The sequence below is a fragment of the Melopsittacus undulatus genome, chromosome 12 (genome assembly GCF_012275295.1).
Source record: "Melopsittacus undulatus isolate bMelUnd1 chromosome 12, bMelUnd1.mat.Z, whole genome shotgun sequence".
Taxonomy (NCBI): Eukaryota; Metazoa; Chordata; class Aves; order Psittaciformes; family Psittaculidae; genus Melopsittacus; species Melopsittacus undulatus.
In genome coordinates this window covers 15,604,087-15,623,934 of record NC_047538.1, presented here as the reverse complement: position 1 = coordinate 15,623,934, position 19,848 = coordinate 15,604,087, and the positions used below count along the sequence as shown (strand labels likewise).

Below are 19,848 nucleotides of genomic sequence, written 5' to 3'. Positions count from 1 at the left end.
TCATGTAAGCATTTTAGTGCTTGCTAAGTTCAGTAACAGTGTGAAAACAGTCACTCTTGAGACTGGCTCTTGGCTGTCCAGAAGATAGGCAGCTATCCATAAGTCAAATTCAAACTGTAATTTACTGCCTCCTTTTCCTCCTGCCTGCCATACTGGACTCACATTTGGAGGGAATACTCGGCTTTTGCCCTGTAGAAAGCATGTGTACCAGATCCCTAACACCATGTGCCCTTGCTCCTTGTGAACCAGAACTGCAGCCTTATTAGCAATTTTCCAGTGTCTTGAAGTATCAGGCTTGGATCTGGCATTTGGTGCTCCAGGAGACTGCATAGAGATCTGCAGAGCTTCTGTGGTTGGTGATAAGGAACAGTTTTATTCCCTGTTAGCCATTCTATAGGCTACAGGAAAGAAAGAAATGAAAGTAATTACTGTGAGGCCTGACATAGTTTATAATGCTGTCTCTGCCAGATGATGTTGTTCTGTTATATATAATCATTAAATTATTAATCTGCAAGAGCTCTTACACCTTTCAGCCGCCTTGGCTTAGTGGGAACCAGGATGAATGAGTCATGGACTTCATTATACCCCAGTGTTCACCTTCAGAGGAGAGGGTGTGCTACATCCTTTGTGGTTACCACCTTGTATTTTGAGAAGAAAGCTGTCTTTGATAAGCTTTAAGTGATGAAAATTAAGTCAGTGTTTGTATGTGACCAAGGGGAGGAGGGATGAGGGACTGGAGCACCCACCACTCCTGCTCTGCACAAAGCAGCAAAGGGTAGAAATGTGTTTTCTCTGCAGTGTATTCAGCCTGGTTTCAAACCATCACAGAACTGGGTGGGAACATTTTGCCTTTTAGATCTGGTGTAGAAAAGAAAGAAAATCAAAATGGGACAGAGAAGTGCTCACTTTGTTGAATAAACCACAGATGGGGACTTGCAAGGCTTGGTGCAGATCCTAGCGTGTCAACAGTGTGCTGGGTCTTAAAACTTTCAGTAACATGAGTTTGCCTCAGAAACTGCTGCTCTCTGAAATCATTTGTGTGTGTTTCACTTTGGGGACAGATGTTAGATATGTTTAAAATGCAAAGGTCATTACGGGAGGTGGGACTTTGCAAGCGGCAGCTTTATGAACACAGGTCTGCCTTGGGCTCTGTGGTGGTGCTCCATGGGGAGGGAGATGAGCAGCAACAGTACAAGGAAGGCTGGAGGTGGCTTTTGTCTGAATTTCATGCTGGGGATGCCTCTCTGCCTTATGCAGCAACAGAAAGGAATTGGGGGGGGGAAGAGTGAGAGACTTAAGGGGTGCACAGAGCTGCTCCAGCTGCCCTCATCCCTGAGGTGGTCCTTCAGATGAAAACAGGCAGGAGGCAGTAAGAGGGAGGGGAAAGGGAAATTCCTCATTTCATTTTGTAATCAAAAGTATGATTTCCTGGGATGACTTGAACCCCTCACATGAAGGACTCCAAACGCCTGGGTTTGCTCACAAGGGAAGATTCCTTTTTTTTTAATCCCTTTTTAAACATATGCAAATGATTTGCTTGAAACAGCAGAAAAATTGGGAGGGGACTTGTTTTAGCAGATGCGTTGGTTTGCTGGATCTTTGCACTCATTAGTGGGCTCCCTCAGACACATAGGTTTTATTGTATGCTTCCTTTAAAGGGTGGCTGATGGAATTGAATTATGTATTCAGGCTCTTCCTCCCCCAGCTTCCCTCCTGCCTTTACAGCAGCTCGCAGAATATCCTAATAACAGGCATTCACTGTTTCAGAACAGTGCTCATGCCAAAAACTGCTCAGATCTGGAGCTAGGAATCATCAGAAGTGAGAGCAAAAGTTGCTGTAAACTCTAGGTGTGAAGGTTTGTGTCTGTAAACTGTGTCTGTGATGTTGAAAACGCTGCTCTGCAAATGTTGACTGTTGAAGGCGGTGCCACGTAGTGATATCAGAAGACTGAGCAATAACCGTGTGTGTTTTACTTTCTCTTAAAAGTGTATTTTCTTGCTTGACTTCCTTAAACATTGTTTTTATGTAGTCTGGACCTGTAACACTGAGACCTTTAGCTCATGATTAAACAGTGCCAGTCTAGATTGGGTCTTCGGTGCTGAATTACACAGAAGGTGGTGGGTGCCATGAAGCCCTGTGGGCAGGACCCAACTTTCCAGACCAGGCAGCACACAGAGTTTCTCCCAGTGAGTCCTGCTGCCAGAGAGCAGGCTCCTCTCTTGGGCTGCACACCCGGAGCTTAGGATTTGTGCCTCAGCTGCCAATTTACTGCTTGGGCTTTAGTGCAAGCCATGCCAGAGTTTCATTGCCTGTAAAATGGGGGAATCTTATTTATCCACCTGCCACTTTTCCTAGTGCTTATGGAGTGCTCTGAGCCTAGGTCCTGCCTTTGTGTGGGCTGTTAGTATGGGTGAGTTCCTGGAGCCTGCAGATGCATTCTGCATCCATGGTGACTTTGTGGTGATTATAACTGAAAAATCTCTTAACAATGGGTTGTAAATTCAGAGTTGGCTGTCAAATGTTTTATTTACCACTGTTGTTGCTGCTGTGTGATGCTGTTACACTTTCTTTGCAAACCAGCCTAGGCAAAACCTTGTTTAATCCTGATTCTTCCTCTCTTTAATCCATGCAGTGAAGGGATCGTGCAGGTAATTTCAGGATCCTTTTGCTGAGCTGTGTAACGATCATACATGCCACAGCTACACATGCAGCTTTATCGTGGACATGATTCAGAATTTCTTCATGTGTCTCAACCTTAACCTATTTTTCATGTTGTTTTCCCTCTTTTTTATGCATTTGTGTTTAGTAAGACATTCAGTGCTTGCAGTGCCACTTTCCTTAGAAGTAACATTAATAAATCGCTCTTTTTTGCTCCTTACTATATCTCATGCAGATCTTCTTGCATTTTACTATTTGGTTTTTTCCTTCTGAGTCGTCATTTAAAATCTATAACAATGTAATGCGATTCATAGTGCTCTTTTTCATGCAAATCTCCCAAGGCACCTTAGAATAAAATCAGTAAAATCAAAAAGAAAATCAACTTCGTTCAGCCATGTGTTGAATTAATTCATTGTTTTTAAAGCAGAGCCAGGGGAGAAAGACTTTTTTCACTTTCAGTATCTTTTGCTCTTCAGCTCTGTACTTCACTCCATTTTATTCATGCAGCAGTGCCAAAACATTGATGGTACTTTCAGCTATCTTGTGGATGGTGGTAATGTTGATCATGCTCTTTGCTCTCAGACCAGCTTTGATTCCGGAGAGGCTACTTGCTGTTTTATCAGATAGTGAGGAGGAAAAGCTTATGCCAAAATACGTTGACTGTTTCATATCGGGTGATGAGGGAGAGGAAGCCATCAAATTAACTTGTAAAAGCTTTATTTAGGATGAATGGACTTTTTTCCCTGTCTGTCGTTATCATCTTGTCTGTAACCCACTGACCCTGATTATCACAAAGCTGTTTACAAGGTTCAGGTTAATTGGATTTCTTTAACTATTTCGCAGAGCTGTGAGGAGCACAAATACACTGCTGTGGAGTTCAAACAGCATGGTGCAACCCAGTTTGCAAGGAGATGGGCTTCTTCCCAGAGGAAGTCATTCTATTTCATACTCAACTAAGTGCATAACAGCACGTACCTATGATTTGGCATAATGTTAAATAACACCCTCTTTCATACGGATGTGTTCAGTTGCAACTTGTGTTCCCAATACACAGATTACATTTTGCATGTTCTGCAAGAAAAGAGCTTATTTTCAATGAGAGAGGCTTTGAAATGGTTTTTGTTGTTGTTTTTTGGTTTGTTTTTCCCCTCAGCTTGATAGCAGTTTCACTAGTTTTGTTTTTATAAGAGGAATCATGGATAAAATAGCTGTGCCCTGCATGGCTGCCTAAATAAACGAGACAGGAGGATATAGTTGGGTGAGATCAGGACAGTACTTGTATCTGCTTTGCTTTCATCTTCTTAGGATGCATGCTTATTCTTTAATGGCACAACATTGCACCCTCCAGGTGCAATGTGTAATTGCAGGTCTACAGATAACCGACTTGTTTTATGAGCTGTGTTTTTTTGAGCAAGCCTTCCTAAAGTCTCCTTTAGTATTGCTCATCCCTTTCTTCTCTTTCTTTTTCAGGCTTCTGTAGGCTCTGAGAAGCTGTTCTCCCCTGCAGCAAATAAAGGTAAGTGATCTGGAGAAATGCTTTCCTTATCTTAGAGCAAGAAATTTGAGCTATAAATCCATATCATGTGAATAGCAGGACATTGGTTTTGCCAGCTCCTTTAATTGTGCCACACACGTTGTCATAAAGATCAGCTTTACAGCCTTGCGATGATTAAGTTAAAATTTAGAGCTGTATTGTCTCAGTTTGGGGTGGGACTTCTTCCCTACCAGTGAGATTTGTAATAAATGTCTTCGAGAGAAGGATTACTGACAAAGGAGAAGTCAGCTTTACTGTAGGGGATACGCTTTTCCCTCTAATACAATCAAATCCTCATTTCTTTTAAACAAATCAATATTTCAGTGTTATCTGTGTTATCCTTACAAGAGCTTGTGCATCCTTCTCAGAGCTGCCAGTGTACAGTGAACATTCGTGTCTGTATGTCTCAGTTCTCCACAGCGAGGTGGAAGGTGCTTGGCGTGTTGCAGGGTCTCAGCTCACAGCTCCCACTATTCCTATTAATTGAGAGTTACCTGTGACACGTGCTGGGTGTTGCTAAGAGACTGTGCCATTTCCCATTCCCCTGGAGAGGTGCAGTGACAGATCTCTAAATACACCCAGCCCTCCTTTGAGGGCTCGGTACAGCTGTAAAACAGGGCTGCTCTACTTTCATGTGTTCACAGGGATATTCTCACTAGGCAAAAATACTGAAGGAACAGCCTTGGAAAAGGCGAAGTGTGGTACATGATGGAAAGCATTGCACTGGGAATGGTTCCTCTTTATCATGTGAGGAGTTTGGTGATGTGGCTCTGAATGCATTGTGAGATCCTGGTGCTGTTCTGCAGCATCCTAATCCAGCATTGAGCTGCAGAATAAAGTCAGTTCAGAGCAGTAATGAGTACTAAGGACATGCACATACTCCAAAGTGGAGAGATGAGGCCCATTAATAAGAAGTGATGAAATAACCTTCTTGCATTGTTTCAAGAGGCCCAAGGAAGAAATAGTTTGCAGTTCCCTAGGAGTAGGTGCTGGAGATGGAAAGGCGTTTTGGCAGTTGTGTGCTCCATTACCTGGATCCAGGCCCATTGTATAGCTGGGCTCTATGGCAGCAGTAAGTATTAGGAATTCTCTTTCTTTCCAAGCTTTGCAGATTTTCAGTGCCAAATGTGGAAACCGATGACAAGCCCATTATGTTATTACATTTGCAGATATTTTCATGAAAGTATGCAGCTTTATCTGGGGGAAGGAGGGAAGTTTAAACAAATGGTGGGGAAGAGCATTTCTCTTCCCTCAGCCTTGGCTCACTGATAAGGCAAACCAGATTGCCCATACGGCACTGCCTCAGCAAAACACAGATCTTGCCATCCTGCATAAAATGCATGGCACAGAGATCTGCCGGAGAGGCTTATGCTGAAGCGTTAGCAGCTTTGTTGGCTCCTCCTTGTGCTGAAGCCTGAGATCCCCCACCCCTTCGTATCATGGTGCAGCTCAGCAACATGAGTTTTCAAAATACCTCCCTATCAGGATGTTAAATGTGTGAATGCCTGTGAATTTGCTGTCTTGAAGTTTGTGTTCACTGCTGTTTATATCCCTATAGCTTAAGCATATTCTGTTTGGTGTACTGGGGTTGTAGACATTGTTCAGATCATGATTTTTGTCGCTTTCACTGTGGCCCTGTACTGGTGGAGCCTGGCTGGTCAGCATGGGCTGCGGCTGAGGGCAAGTTCTGCTTGGGCTACCTCAGCGTTTGATCCTTGGCTTGAGGGGTGGGACAAATTTGCTTTCGTGAGATTTTATGCAGAAACCCAAACAGTTGCTAAATTCTACCCCTTGCCCTGTTACCACTCCCGCAACACAAGAGCCAGATTTGTCTCTCACACATGCAAATGAACGCCGCTCCGACATGACCAGGCTCAGTGATGCCATATGGCCAAGAGAAAGTGACTTTCAAAGTGTTGTGCTTAAATTCCTTTTGTGAGATAAGAGCGTTGATTTAAGGCCGTGTTCTGCAGGGCTGGAGCCGTGGTGGCTGCCTGGGGAGGGGATTAGCTCAGCATGGTTTCTCGATGGGCACACGCATGGTACCGCACGTGCTCATCTTCTCCCGTGGGCATTTGCACTGTGCCCTTCTTTTGTAAACAGTTGCGGCCTTTTTGGAGAGATATGAACTATCAATCTGCAGCATCCGTGCTACAGCTTTTATTGGAGGTAACAAGGCTTTTAAAACACAGTGAAGTGGCTTCATTGTCTGGTGCAACTCCCCCTGTTCCCACAAACTTTCCCTGGGGATGTGTTTAGCCCCATGTATTTGTTTTATGCTGTCCTAGTTTATCAGCAGCTTAGCAATGCAATTAAGTATTAAGATAGACGGGTTTCACTTATTTGAGGCTGGAACAGCTGTAAAACGTAACCTTTGACCGTATTTCACAGCTCCACAAAAGGCCTGGGGAGCAGCATCCTTTGTCTGGGGCTCTGTGGGTAACCTTTGTTTTTGCCCCCTTGCTGCCGGGGCTGTGGCAGTGGTGGTGCTCCTCCTTTTGACACCAGTTCATCTGCAACAACAGATGCACAACGTAGATGTCCACTTCGGGGACCAGTCTCTATTATGTGACAGAGAGAGGTGTCCTGACCCGGGGTGACCTCGGTAGTCACAGCTGTGAAACAGGCTGAATGGGGCACTTTGAGCTTCCAGGAGAAGAGGAGATTAAATCCTCTGTGTAAGGAAATAATAATTAAAAGTAAAAGCAGAGAATCCCTGATCTGCTCTGCTGACAGGTCTTTGTTTTCTGGCGAAGAAAAGCGTTTGTTGAGCCAACTTGTCGCTGCAGCACAGAGTTACAAGGGCATTTGCTGCCGAGGGCTGGGTGTTACATCCTCCTGGTGAATAAATCAATAAACAAATAATAAAGGTCTGTTTGCTCTCTCATGCAGCTCCTTTCTCACAGGGATCTCCCAGACAGTCCTTTGCTTTTTCTGAAGGGCAAGTGCCATCCAGAGCAAGGGAGGTGTAGGCAAAAGCTGAATCTGTGTCTTTGTCTTCCAATGGGTGGTTGAGGCAAGGGGAGTGATGGTTATTGAAAGGAGGGCAGATGTGTTGTGGGTCTGAGGAGGTGAGAGGGATGTTCACCCCCATGTCACTGGGAGGACCTCTGTCTACCGGCTGTGATGAGATTTTCAAGTGTGTGTGGGGCAGGATGGTTTGTGTTTTAAGGACTTGAGTGATGCGTTATTGCTGCTGGCTCCCTTCTGCAGTCGGCTTCCCTGACAGGTCTGCCTGGAGGCAGGTGAGTTGTCTCCTACCTGTCCTTGTTCCAGCCCTGCTGTATGCCAGGGAAAGTGAGAGACATTGTACCTTTGCTACTACAATAACTTTGCAGCTGTAACCCAGGAGACCTGCTGAGTTGCCAGTGTTTGAACCTATGGCTTTAACATTGATCAGTAAGTAAACAGAGGCTGCGCAGCAGCTAAGGTGTCTCCTCCACTCATAATCCCAGGTTATTGGTGTGGGGGTATTAAGGGGCCCCCCAGGGCATCAGCCTACCATGGAGGAGCCATACCTACACAGCTACATTTGCCCTGCGGCCCTGCATGGCACTGGCAGTACAAGGGCTTTGAAGTTTATTGAAGCCAAGTATATGGCTCCTATCCTTGGATCAAAATCAAGCTGGACATGGAGGGAGCAGTGTAATCCATCTGTCTGGTGGCATAAAATGACTGGCTGGGACCCAGCTCTGCCCCAGGCTGGTTGGGGGCTTACTGAGCTCCATGCCTCAATTTCCCCTTCCTGCAAAATGAAGGCTAATGCTTGTCAGCCAAGTGCGCTGAGAGACTTAATTAATGGATGTTTATCAAGCAATTTATCAAGAGATCCTTTTAATGAGAGATTCCATAAACAGTGCAAGGCTCCATTTTCATGGCAATAATAGATGACAGCGAAAATAAGTCTTATCCTTCCCCCACATACGCACCCCCCAGGAAAAAAGATTGCTTACCCTCTGCTCTCACTTCTCCCTTGGTTTCTAGGCAGAGGGCTTTGAAGTGCTATCTTTCATCATGAACTGTACACATCCTCAAAGCTCTAAAGCTCACAGCCTGTGTCTTATCCCTCTGACAAGAGGGAGGCAAGCTCTCTCGGCATGCAGGTCGTAATTGTCAGCCATGGGATGTGCCACAGCCACCCGCCCCAGCGGGCTAATGCAGCTTATGGTTCTTTGAAGTTCCCTTCCTTTATTTTCTGTCCTCTTGACCACAAAACTGTGCCTTGAGCCAGCAAGGGAGATTTCTTGTTCAGAGACGACGCTGAGCTCTGACAAGCACATCTGAACCAGAGAAGAACCCTTGTTCCTCTGAGATCACTGCTTCATAATGTTGTTGCCTTAAGGGGACTGTCTCTCCTTTTTCTCTCTGCTTCTTCTCTTCCTTTTTCTTTTTTTTTCTTTTTTTTCTTTTAATTCAGCACTATACTGTCACACTAAATCATTTTAAAAGCTAAAACTACAAAACCTCCAGTGTAGGACATGCTGTTAAAAACTGATGGTTATTACTGTGAGTTGGGGTGAGAGGGGAAAAGAAGGGCAGCAGGGCAGGAGCAGGATGGGAGGGCAGCAAGTGAGCTCTCCAGGAGGAACCTCTGAGTGCCTGGTGAAGCAGAAAATAACCTGAATGCAGCTGAGCACCAAGTAACATGCTTGGCACAGGTTTGCAGCAGCAGCACAGCTTAATGGTTGCTCAGCAGTGTTAGAGGAATCGAGAGCCCAGTGTCTCCTGAGCTTGTTGTGCTGCTCATGTGCTTTGGTCTGTTCCCCTGGCCCTCTCTGCAGTTGTCACGGTTAGAGACTCCCTGTCTGGGCTGAGACAGCATCCCCTGTAATAAAGTCCACCTCTCCTTCAGGGCCTCTACCTTAGCATGCAGGATGTAAGGCTTTCCATCACAAGAAGGTCTGCTTAGACAGACAAACAAGTCCCACAGCACCCAGTCAGGCAATTAGCTGTGTTTTACATGAATGGAGGTCAGCAGAGATACCATAAATTTGCACAGTTTTCTTGTGTGGGTCCACAGCAGGATCTGAGATGCAGGAAACACAGTGGTACATCCTGTCTCCTCATCTGTTTTATCCCCAGGTTTTGGTTACATTTCAATGAGGTCACCATCTTTTCTGTGATTACCTGCAGTCAGTGACCTTGAGGGGATGATAAATTACAGCTGAATCTTTGGACACGAGTCCACCATAATTACAGGCATGCAAAATCTTCCTCAGCAGCATCTGTAATAATAAATAAAATAAGTAATACATTTATTTAGATAGCAACCACTTTGTTATGATTTACACAGTGCTGAGGATGTTCTGCAGCTGCTCTACTCTGCATGTTGCATCTCTTGTGATTTGATCACAACCTTACAATGTTCTGTATTTTCATGAAACCCATGCCCTGGAGGATTGTACAAAAATCTGTGCTTTAGTTTCATTTTTTACACAAGACTTTAGTCTTCCTGGCTACAGAGAAGAGCCTGGAACTCTGATTCTTCTGTGCTTCAAAGCCAGAGGCAGTCAAAAAGAAGCCCAAATACTTTGGTTTTAACCTTTTAAAGATGGTTTGTGATTTGTAAGTGCTGGGGGAGTTGGCAATACTTGATACCCTGAACTACTGCTAAATCCAGCCTGTGCACCCATCCTGGCATCTTAGTTTTGAAAAGTTCTATTGAATTTTGTCACCCTGGATGAGAACATTGGCTTTCTTGCATATGCAGATATGGAATTATACAGCGGCCTGAGGAGGAGGAGGACTTTGATTTTCAAACAGTGTGGGTAACTGAGATAATCACCCAAGTCACAGCCAGTTAGCTGCATTTCAAAACAAAACCCAACACAGAAAATAGTGCTCTGGGTGCAGTTTCTCAGTCTTCTTGCAGTTTTTGATTTTGCAGGCTATGGAAAGCTCTCAGCCTTTCTTTAGGGAATAGCAGTGTACTCTGTCTCCCGTTAGCTATGTTACATGTATTTATTAGTAGTTCCCTATCCATAGCAGCTGTCTGTGAAAATATGATGGACAGGTAGAAGAAACCATTCACCTTAACCACACTGTCTGGTTAACTGTGCAAAACTCAGGCTGCAGAAGTGGATAACTCATTAATTTCAGCACAGAGCTGTATGGCTCCCAGAGTGAGAGCTGCCTCCTTCAAGTGGGCAGGATTTCTTGCACCATTTGCTGAGCGGTTTGCACAGCTATCTCCGGGTTTGTCTCCTCCAAATGAGCCAGCATAGAGCTTTCTTTGTAGCTTCAGGCTGCAGCCAAGAGAGTTGAAAAGTTGAATTATAAACATTTCCAGGCCTTCTGGTTGGTATCTTGTGTTTGTTTTGTTATTTTAAGGATGTGGGGTATGTTGCTGCATTCCTGTCAGTGGGATTAAAATGAATAGAAGCAATACTGTGGGAGATAAAATGTGTTTAATTATTTAGTTGAGAATTACAGGCTGAGATTGCTTTTTTGATTTAAAGCATTCAAGTCCTGGCTATGCTTTTGGAGTAGGGAGGCACACAGAAACATATATATGCACAAATTACCTAGGGTAACGTAAGAAGTCTCTTTGCTCGGCTGCCCTTCCTCCACAGAATTTGTTCATTTCCTTCAATATTTTCAATTTCAAATGCGGCTTTGTTAAGTGTCAGGGCAAGCTAACTGCATGCTGTGCCTTGCCCACCAAAACGTAAATAAAATAAAGAAGGTCTTTGCTGTATAAATGTTATGAAGTGGGTGGTTTATTTTCTTTAATTATACTTTTTGTTTAAAATAAACCCTAAAAGCCAAATAATACATATCCTGAATGGGCCAGCATAGACTTCTGTTGATGGAGGAGGCACATTCTAGCTTTTCTCGGTTCATGTGAAAGTAGATAAAAGGACCATCAAATGGTAAATCAAGAAGAAAAAGGAAATTCCTTCCAAATGCATGTAGTAGTTTACATTGCCTGGACTTTTAAAGGATATTTGAAAGATACCATCTTTTTACTCCTTGTTTATAGTTTGCTTATCTGTCTTCCTGAGCAGCAAAACCCAAACCTTAGTGCTGTTTCCAGCGGCTGTCCTTGATTGCAGGATGCCGGTACAGGTTCTATCTCAGCACCAGAAGGATGCTGTCGGGTGCTGATGTTAACAGCAGCAGTTGCAACCCCCACAAAGCTATCAAGTCTTCTCAATTCTGCTTTTAAAATCCCTCAGAGACATGTTTTATTCATGTAAGATTTTGTAAAGCCTCAATTTCTTAGAAAATTAAATGCTGGGTATAAACCTGATTCTCTCTTCATGTGAACTAATGCTGGGAGGTGTCTGGACCTCTTCGACAGGTCTGAGCACCCTGTGACTACCATGTCCCCATTTAAATGAGGCTTGCTGCTCACAAAGTAGAGTCATCCTCCTCTGCAGCCACCCATGGCCAGTGCTGGAGGTGTGCAGTGTGTGTTCACTGCTGGGTTTTTAAGCTCTCTGATGCTCCTTTCCACGCCACTGCCCACCCCACTCTCTGTGTTTGTGCCCCAGTGAAGTTGTTGACAGGTTACCGATGGGCAGCTATCCTGTGCTGTGTAATAGCCTATTAGGGACTCCTGGGGACATGGTAACCCCACGCTCCATGCAGGTCATGGGCATAGAACAGGGCAGCCTGATGGTCTACAAGTAATTTGACAAGGCAGTGGGGGGTAAGGAGGCTGGTGCTGGGGAAAGCTGGATCTGACCCCGGGCTGGCTTGTGTTTCCTTCTGGGCAATCAATGGAAGTGATCAATGGGACCAGGGCGTGCTGTTGAATTGTAAATGGACCTGGTTACTCTTTTGTGTGCAGTGCTGGCAGGGTCTGTAAGTCCCAGCGAGGCCCCAGCATCCAGCAGCAGAGACTTCAGGAAAAGAGGATGCTGTCAGCATCTCACTGCTTCTCCCTCTCTTCTCACTGTCCCCGCATAGACTGAGGACTTCCTCCTGGGACAGGGACATGGCTGATGAGCAGGACCCTGCTGTCCCAGTCAGCCTGTATGGCAAGCAGTAGTAGTTCATGCTGGGTTTTTGTTTTGTTTTAATATATTAGCTCCATTTGAAATCACTGCTGTAAGTGATGTAGCTTTCTGGTCCTGTCCCATGGGAGGGGAGGAGGGAGGCCAGGGTTGGGGCTTGCTTTCAGCCCAGAAGGTTCCTGCCATTTTCTCCTTTAATAACTGCTCAAGCCAAGCACGCATGTGCTCGCCACTGCTCTCACCTCTGTGCTTCACTGACCATCCTTCCTGCTAACAAGGGCTGAACACAGTTCCCCGTGGAGCCTGTTAATGTTGCTGCCGGGCTGCCTGGGGACTCGCAGCGTGAGGCTTTCCTTCCATCTCTGCTGCTTTGTGCTCGGCCCCAGCTCTCAGGCTCAGTTCAGCCAGGTAAAGCCATACTGACTCCATTGACTTCACTGGATTTATGTATAAGAGAGCAGGACTTGGCACAGCGTTTGTGTTTGCGTGTCTGTGTTTCTGAAAAGGATACTTGTTCTAGTTTGTTGGGTTTCTTCCCAAACAGTAAATATTTTCTTGTAAATCGCTGGGACAGAAAAGTGACTGCAGTGCTTTTAGTTCATTTGTTTGCTTTAAATTGATGGCAAAGTCTTACAGGAGGTAATAGGAAATTAAAATCTCTCTAGTTTTTTTTTAACCATCCAGCAGAATTTATTGCAGAGTTATATCCCTGCTCTGGGATCCTGTCGGACAGTTCAAAAAGCCTGTGGAAAGGTTCTCGTTTGCCATTAAATTTTAAAAGTTATTGAAGTAATTTTTATGGAATCCTATTAAGTTTCTGAAGAAACATATTGGTTTCATCACTAATAAATTCTTTAACGCTTATCCGTAAGGGAATAGTCAGACTTCCAGATCCCTCTCCAATGAAATGGATGTTAACTTCTTTCCCTGTTGGAGACAATATTCTTCAAAGATACCAGCAAGGTGAGCGGCCAAGCTGGGAAAGCCTGATTGCAGCCAAGTACGTCATCCAGCACTGGGGTGGGGATTCTTCACCAGTCAGTCCACTGCAGTCTGGATGGGGGTTTTAGAAGGAAGAGTTTGTTTTAAAAGGTGAGGAGGAAGAAGACTCCAGATGGATCTGTACAGATAAATCCTGGTGCGGGGTTAAACTTAGATCTTGGCATGTGTTTGTGAGAGCCATGGAGTTTGGGAGAGGTGGAAAAGAGGATGCTGCAGCCTGGAAGTCCCTGTTTCTCAGACATTCCTGATGCTTTCAGAGTAATATAAAATAATGTGTGCACTGTGCTTTTCCAATGCATGCAGAACAGCCCACGGAGACTTCCTCCCAGTGAAAGGAAAGTATCAAGCTGGCTTTGTGCTTAACTTAGCGCTCACAAGCGCCTTTCGTGTGTGAGCACAGAGCCACCTGATGAAAAGCGAATGGGCTAGGAGGGAAATAAAATTGTGTAATTGCCAGTTTCCTTCCATCCCGCTCCCTCTCCCATTTTGCATAAAGGAGGCTATTTAAGTCTCAGCTGGAGTGAGGTTTGGTAATAAGCAGACGTCTATGAACCTGCATCTGCTGCTGGTGTCTGCTCAGTTTGTTCTGTATTTCCGTGTTTACTGATGATCCAGTTTTGAGACTGTCTCCCTGTCTCATGGTGTGAAACCCATGGAAGAAGAGATTGTCCCTGCAGGCCTATGAGTCCCTGTGACATCTTGAGAAGTGTGGGGCCAGGCAGCATCGCCAAAGATCACACCAGAGTTTGCAAACCCACCTCAAACCACATTGACTCGTGAATGTTAAACTGTGAAAGCACAGCCAGAACCTGCTCCCTGGGCAGCTATCCACAGAGCTGGGTGGCAGGAAAGGCCCAGCCTTGGATGAAGCAGCTAACATTTTAATTTTCTCAATACTATGTGATTTGGCTTCCAAACAGCTAAGCTGTCCCCAGCCACTTGCTTTCCTACGTGGCTGGCCTTCCCTGAGCAGAGCGAGAGGTGCTCACAGTGCAAGCTGTGCAGTCACAACCTGATTTAATGCAGGCTTAATGGCTAGAGGAAGAAATTTATGGTGTGAGCACTGAATGTTTATACAATAATGAACATTGTCATCATTTTTATTAGTGAACTGTTCTTCAAAACCCAGCTAGAAGCCTGAAGCCAGCAACTAGAATAGGTCTATCCCATGCGATTTAATAATCAAAGTAGAGCAGATTATTTTATACCTTTCATTGGCTCGACAAAAAAATTCTCTGAGCATAATGTACCTTTTGGCCTGGAATATTTCTGCATTACAGGCCAGTCTCTGGCCCTTTGGGTCATTCCAGCAGTTCAGTGCAAGCAGACGTCTGAGGACTCCCCACTGGCAGTGGCACTGTAGTCAGCCAAGCCTAGTCCTGACGCCAGGGTAAAAAAGGGCCTGACACCAGTGGCGGTGAGCAGCAGAGCACCCCTTCCACAGGCCATGCAGTAATTCAGGGATACCTTAAAGATACTCCAAATGGTGGTGAGAGCAGCACACCAGGAGCTTAGATGCCCCTGAGGAGAGCCTGTGTCGGCCATCCCAAGACTGGTCCAGTGAAAAATACTGCTTGGGCTACACCTCTTGCAGTCTCCCCCAAGAATACTGTTGTTTTAAACTAAGAATAGGCCAGCATGACTACATCAGACCTGGATCTTGAAAATATTGCCACTCTCTTTTCCTCCCATCCCTTTCCCTCCCCTCCCAACAGTTAGAGAGGGCTAGCTCCAGGTTTTTGGCTCAGACCCGTGCCTGCTGCATACATTTCCTCCACCAAATGGACACAACTATAAACCTCTTTCTGCATCATTTCCTGCAGGCCTGTACTAAACATGCCACCCAGGTGTCCCCATGTAAAGCCACTTCTTGCTGAGCCTACTTCTGTTGCTGCTGGCGGGCTTGCCTTTGCATGCTCACTGCAGGACTCTCATCACAGTGTGTTAATTTTAAACAAACAAAGAGGGTGTTCTGATTTGGGAAGGTCTTTCCCATGAGGTTATATCAGAATTTCTCTTAAAAGGCAAGGCTGGGTTTTGTTTTGTTTTATTTTCCCTTTTCCCCTCTTTTAATATGATCCCTGCAATTTTGTTTTCACTGAAATATTGACTGGCAGCATTGCAAATTGCCTGCATGCAGACAGGAGCTTGCCAGCACTTTCTTACTCAGCTAGCCGTCAAGGTTGTGGATTCCACCACGAACAGTGCCAGGAAAGCTGTTGATCAAAAATATTCCTAACATCTGTGAGTCCTCTCCATCCAAATGAGATGTAGTTACATTCTCTTTTTCCCCATGCTCCTTCCAAAGTGTTGCTTCAGACACCTAGAAAGCCCTGGTTGCAAATCATAAGCCGATCTCTGATTTGCAGCTCCGTTTCCAACTCTGTTGAAATCCAATGTAAACTCTGACGTGCCCTTCCCCTGATATGTGAAAAGTACTGGCCTCCAAATGGAGAGCAGACTGGGTGTGTTTCTTTGCCCCATAACTCATTTGATCCAGATGCTGTCCCATGCTGTCTACAGCCACTGTGGTCACAAGCCAACAAGGAGGGTCTTGTGAGAGCAGTGGAGGAAGGATGCAGCTCCAAGCAGGCTCCCAGGCGTGCCTGAAGCCTCACACACACGTGTGTGTGCACACACACACTGCCAGCACAAGGAGGGGGAAAAGCCTGATTTCCCTTCCACCCTGTTCCTACCACCACCACCAATTCACAGGCCAACTATTAAATAATTAACGTACCCAGTGGGGCAGGAGGAATCAAAAGCTGTTGTGTTCCCAAGTTTTCTCTGGCTCAGAAAGGCACGGCTCACTGTGTATTCTGGCACCTTGGAGCGGGTTTTCCTCCCTCCTTCGCCTCCCCCTTATTATCCCGTATGTGTGCTGGAGAGGGAAGTGGCGTTCCCAGCCCAGCGGGGGATGACTGTTATTTCAGACTAGCAACAGGGGAAAAGGAACAGCCTGTTGCCTGATTGATGTTTGTTTTTTGTGGACAGACACCAAAGGTTCATTAGAGACGGAAGGTTTGGGAGGAGGGGGGCGGTGGCGGGGTTGACGCTCACTCTTAAGGAACTATTGTACCCCTGTGCACTAACCTGGGTCTGCACTTTCTTTGACTTCTGTGAATGTCTCAGCTGTACTGTTCTGGCCCTGGCAACTTAAGGAAAATATACACACCACAGAGGTTTCAGTGAGAGCTCTGCGATGAGGGGGTCAGGGGAAAAGGAAGGGGAGGAGAGAACAATGCAGTAGGTTTTGCTATAATTAATTTCAAATGTGCTGCTCATCTGTTCTCCTCGGGTTTCAAAAGGAACGAGGGCTTTTCCTACCACATCTGTGTCTTTCCAGAGGTGGGGATGGAAAGGCGTCTTTCCTTCCATCTGCGGGTTTGACCAGTCTGTCGACGTGGAGCCCTGAGGGCAGCACAAACCCATGCTGGAAATGTCCAGAGGCGGAGAGGGAGAGGAGAGAAGGGCAAGGAGGAGCTTTCCTTCTTGTCACACTGGGTAGATGTAGCTAGAGAGACTGAGGAGGTTGGTATTGGGTAATGCAGATTTCTCTGTAGAGTTAATAGGGTACATTTATTTACATTACAAATGTTATTTGCTGCTGTTGCTGGCCCTGATAAGTTTCCAGGGTGATGCCCGTGGACTGTGTGGTTACAAGGCTTTTAAACATCTGGGTCAAACCCTCAGTCTCTTGCTAGCTTTATACTTTAAAAAATCTCCCTTCGTGTAATTGTGGTGGGAACCAATAAGTTAATATTAAACCTTTGGTGTTGTGGAATCTTGAGTAGAACCAGTTCCTTCTGCTGCTGTTTCACAGATCTCATCTGTTGGACTGTGCTGTATGACACACTAAACAGGGGCTCGGCACCTGCCATGGGGCATTGTCCCTGTGTCCTTTGCCTTCATGTCTGAGTATCAATGAAGTCACACAATTGCAGCAGTAAAGAGAAGCGAAATGGGCCTGTTAGATTATTGACTTTACTCCTCTCAACAAGATACCCAGATGCTAATTTGATAGCCCTGTGAATCTTAGCCAGAAAAATCAGTAAAACAGAAACTTACACTATTCTAAATTACTGTTAGGGCTTTAACAGCTCTATTTTCAAATTGCTCTTTGCTGAGGAGCTTGCACTGAACCCTGGAGCTGGTGGATAATGACCTCTTGTTTAAACACGTGGCTACTTTATGATCTTCAGCTTTTAGAAAAACTAACCTCAATGTGGGGTGGAGAATATTTCTAAAGTGTGGCCATAAGGAAAACATTTCTACGGTGTGATTGAAGAAAGTGTTCCCTTTTCTGGTCAGAAACTAATTCAGTGCAGCCACAACATGCTGAATACTCCAGAAGTGCTTGAGACAGGCTCTTGTTTGCGATACAGTCCCTCTGCAGGATGCCAGTGCTGGTATGTGATTAGAGCTGGATCATATAGTGATAAATGTTTCTGTGGTTCTTTGGAAAGGATATAAATGCTGCAGTGTAGCAGCAGTGTAAAGTGCTGCAGACTGTGTAAAGGTATATGCCAGGTTTTGCAGACCTACAAATGAAATAGGCTTTCTGATAACTGCTGGGAATGGCTGCTGAAAAGCTGTTCAGCGATAACATCTCCAGACATAGATGGAGACATCACCAGTTGCTGTGCATGGGGACTGGTGAGCACTGGTGATGCATCTTGAAATGATGACAGTGCAGGTTGTGAACTGGTTGATATGGAGAAACAGAGAATCAGGGGGAATCCCAGAATGTGGCTTATCTGTAGAAGACTGCAGGAACTTCAGACCCTTTTCTCTCTAAATTACTTGTGGAGGAAAGGGAGGTCACATTTGGAGAATATTCCAGCCCAGCACCACTCCCTCTTTGTGGAGAGAAACCCATATTAGAAAGGAAGGAAATCTGAGTGAAGTCCGGGTTTAATTTCCTGGTCCTCCTCCATAGGAAGACATATCCTTTCCTTTTAGCTCTTGAATTAACAACTGTATTAGCCACATCACAGCAAAGCATCCCTTAGATCACATTCAGATAAACCTGGATTCCAGCATTTGCTCTTAGCCATGGATATTTCTGTATCTTCTGCTTGCCAGCTAATACAGGAAAGGAGCGGTACCTGAGGTCTCTGCAGAAAGCAAATCTATTTCCCTGCCTCCTTTGCTCTTAGCCAGGTTGGGACCATATCCTAATTCCCTGCACACTTGGAGCAGCTGTAACAGCACTTTGGAGCACAGCAGGAGTGCTTTGAATTCTCATTCTTGAGTCTTGGCTATGCCTTTCCAGCTTGTCACCTCTCCCTTCTTCAGGTTTGACAATAAGGGAAGAAGAAAGGTAGCTGGAAAGGGGAGGTGGGAGCAAGCTGCTGTCCCAGGGCTGCAGTTCTTTCCCTGCCTTCTGGGAAAGCTGCTATCTCCAAGTGCCATACAGCAAACACACCTTTTGCCAGCTGTGCCCTAGGGGTTCTTTCCTAGTTACACTTCTTTACATGACAATTATAAGGCAAGAGATTAAGGTATATTGTTAGCCTGGGTATATTGTGATGTTTCTCTCTGAGGCTGAGAATCTGAAAGTTACTGTAAGAGGGAGGGTTTTGTTAAAGAACAAAACCAAAGCCCCAGGGGTGGTTTTGCTTTTTGATCTAGCACAAAACTTGTTCAAACATTGGATGGTTTCTGTGTGTTAGAGAATGTAGAGGTTTTTCCTGGTTCTGGAAAGCCTAGATCTCAAAATCCTGGGCAGAAGATAGGCTCAGCCCCTGGCCATCAGGCTCTGGGACTGATAACAGTGCTGGTATCAGTCCCAGATAAAAGTGTAAAGCAGGCAGAGCCACCCCACTTCTCAGCGTTCCGGGAGGAGAGGGTGCAGGTGCACGGGGACTGTTCATCCCGTCTGTCCTACAGCTCTGGTGCTGGGGTGCCAAGGGAGCCACAGAAGCACACAAAAGAAGCAGATGTGCCATAGTTCGAATGTCTCCCTTGGGGGCTTAATAGAACAGCAGGAATACGAATTTCCTTTTCTTTTTATTAGTTACAAATGATTTTTCTGTCCTTTAAAGCATTCCACCACCTGTTCCAGTCAGCCAGCGATGGCTGTGTTAAAAGCCCATCTTGCTCTTAAAAGGGGAGAGGGGAAGGCTGGGGTATTGCAGGAGCCTTGAACTACTGAGAGTTTGCCTGTGGAGATTCACAAGGGAAGAGAAGGAACAGGGAATGCTGTAGGGAGGTATTAAATGAGGCCTTTTTGTTTCTCTCCTTGTAGAGCATAAAAATGCCCAAGGCATGAATACTCTGTTCTGATTACTCTTGAACATTTAAATGTCTGTTCTGGTAATTTATAAAATAAAGGAATGGGAATGCCTTACACAAGGAAGGAAAAGGGAGACCTTTACTGACATGCAGCACTGGTAACAGGGGAGTTGTTCTCTGCTGCTGTGGGAAGAGCAGAAGGTGGATTTATCTTGTGGATGCAGTGAAGCTTCAGTCCCTGGAGATCTGGTGTGGCATCAGAGAGGCTGACTGCTCCCTCTGTGCATTTTTCCTCCTTTAATGACATGAAATATCCTTGCTTCCTTCCTGCCACTCTTGGTTGTGTTTGGTCTTGGAAGAGGGTCGGGTTTTTCAGAAACACTCAGCACCTTTTGTAAGGAAAATGTGGCTTTGGTTTTCATGAATTAATGGGAAGAAACTATTCATTCAGAGCA

At 45.4% G+C, this 19,848-nt stretch overlaps 1 protein-coding gene across 20 annotated transcripts in view; it reads left to right on the top strand.

Annotated features, from left to right (window-relative positions):
* Positions 1-19,848, top strand: part of FBRSL1 (fibrosin like 1) — a 531,403-nt gene that overhangs the window by 468,714 nt on the left and 42,841 nt on the right. For all 20 annotated transcript variants that reach the window (XM_031047812.2, XM_031047810.2, XM_031047796.2 and 17 more), the window contains one exon: positions 4,130-4,175. In XM_031047812.2, coding sequence (XP_030903672.2) covers positions 4,130-4,175 — 46 coding nt within the window. The remainder of the gene's footprint in view (positions 1-4,129; positions 4,176-19,848) is intronic.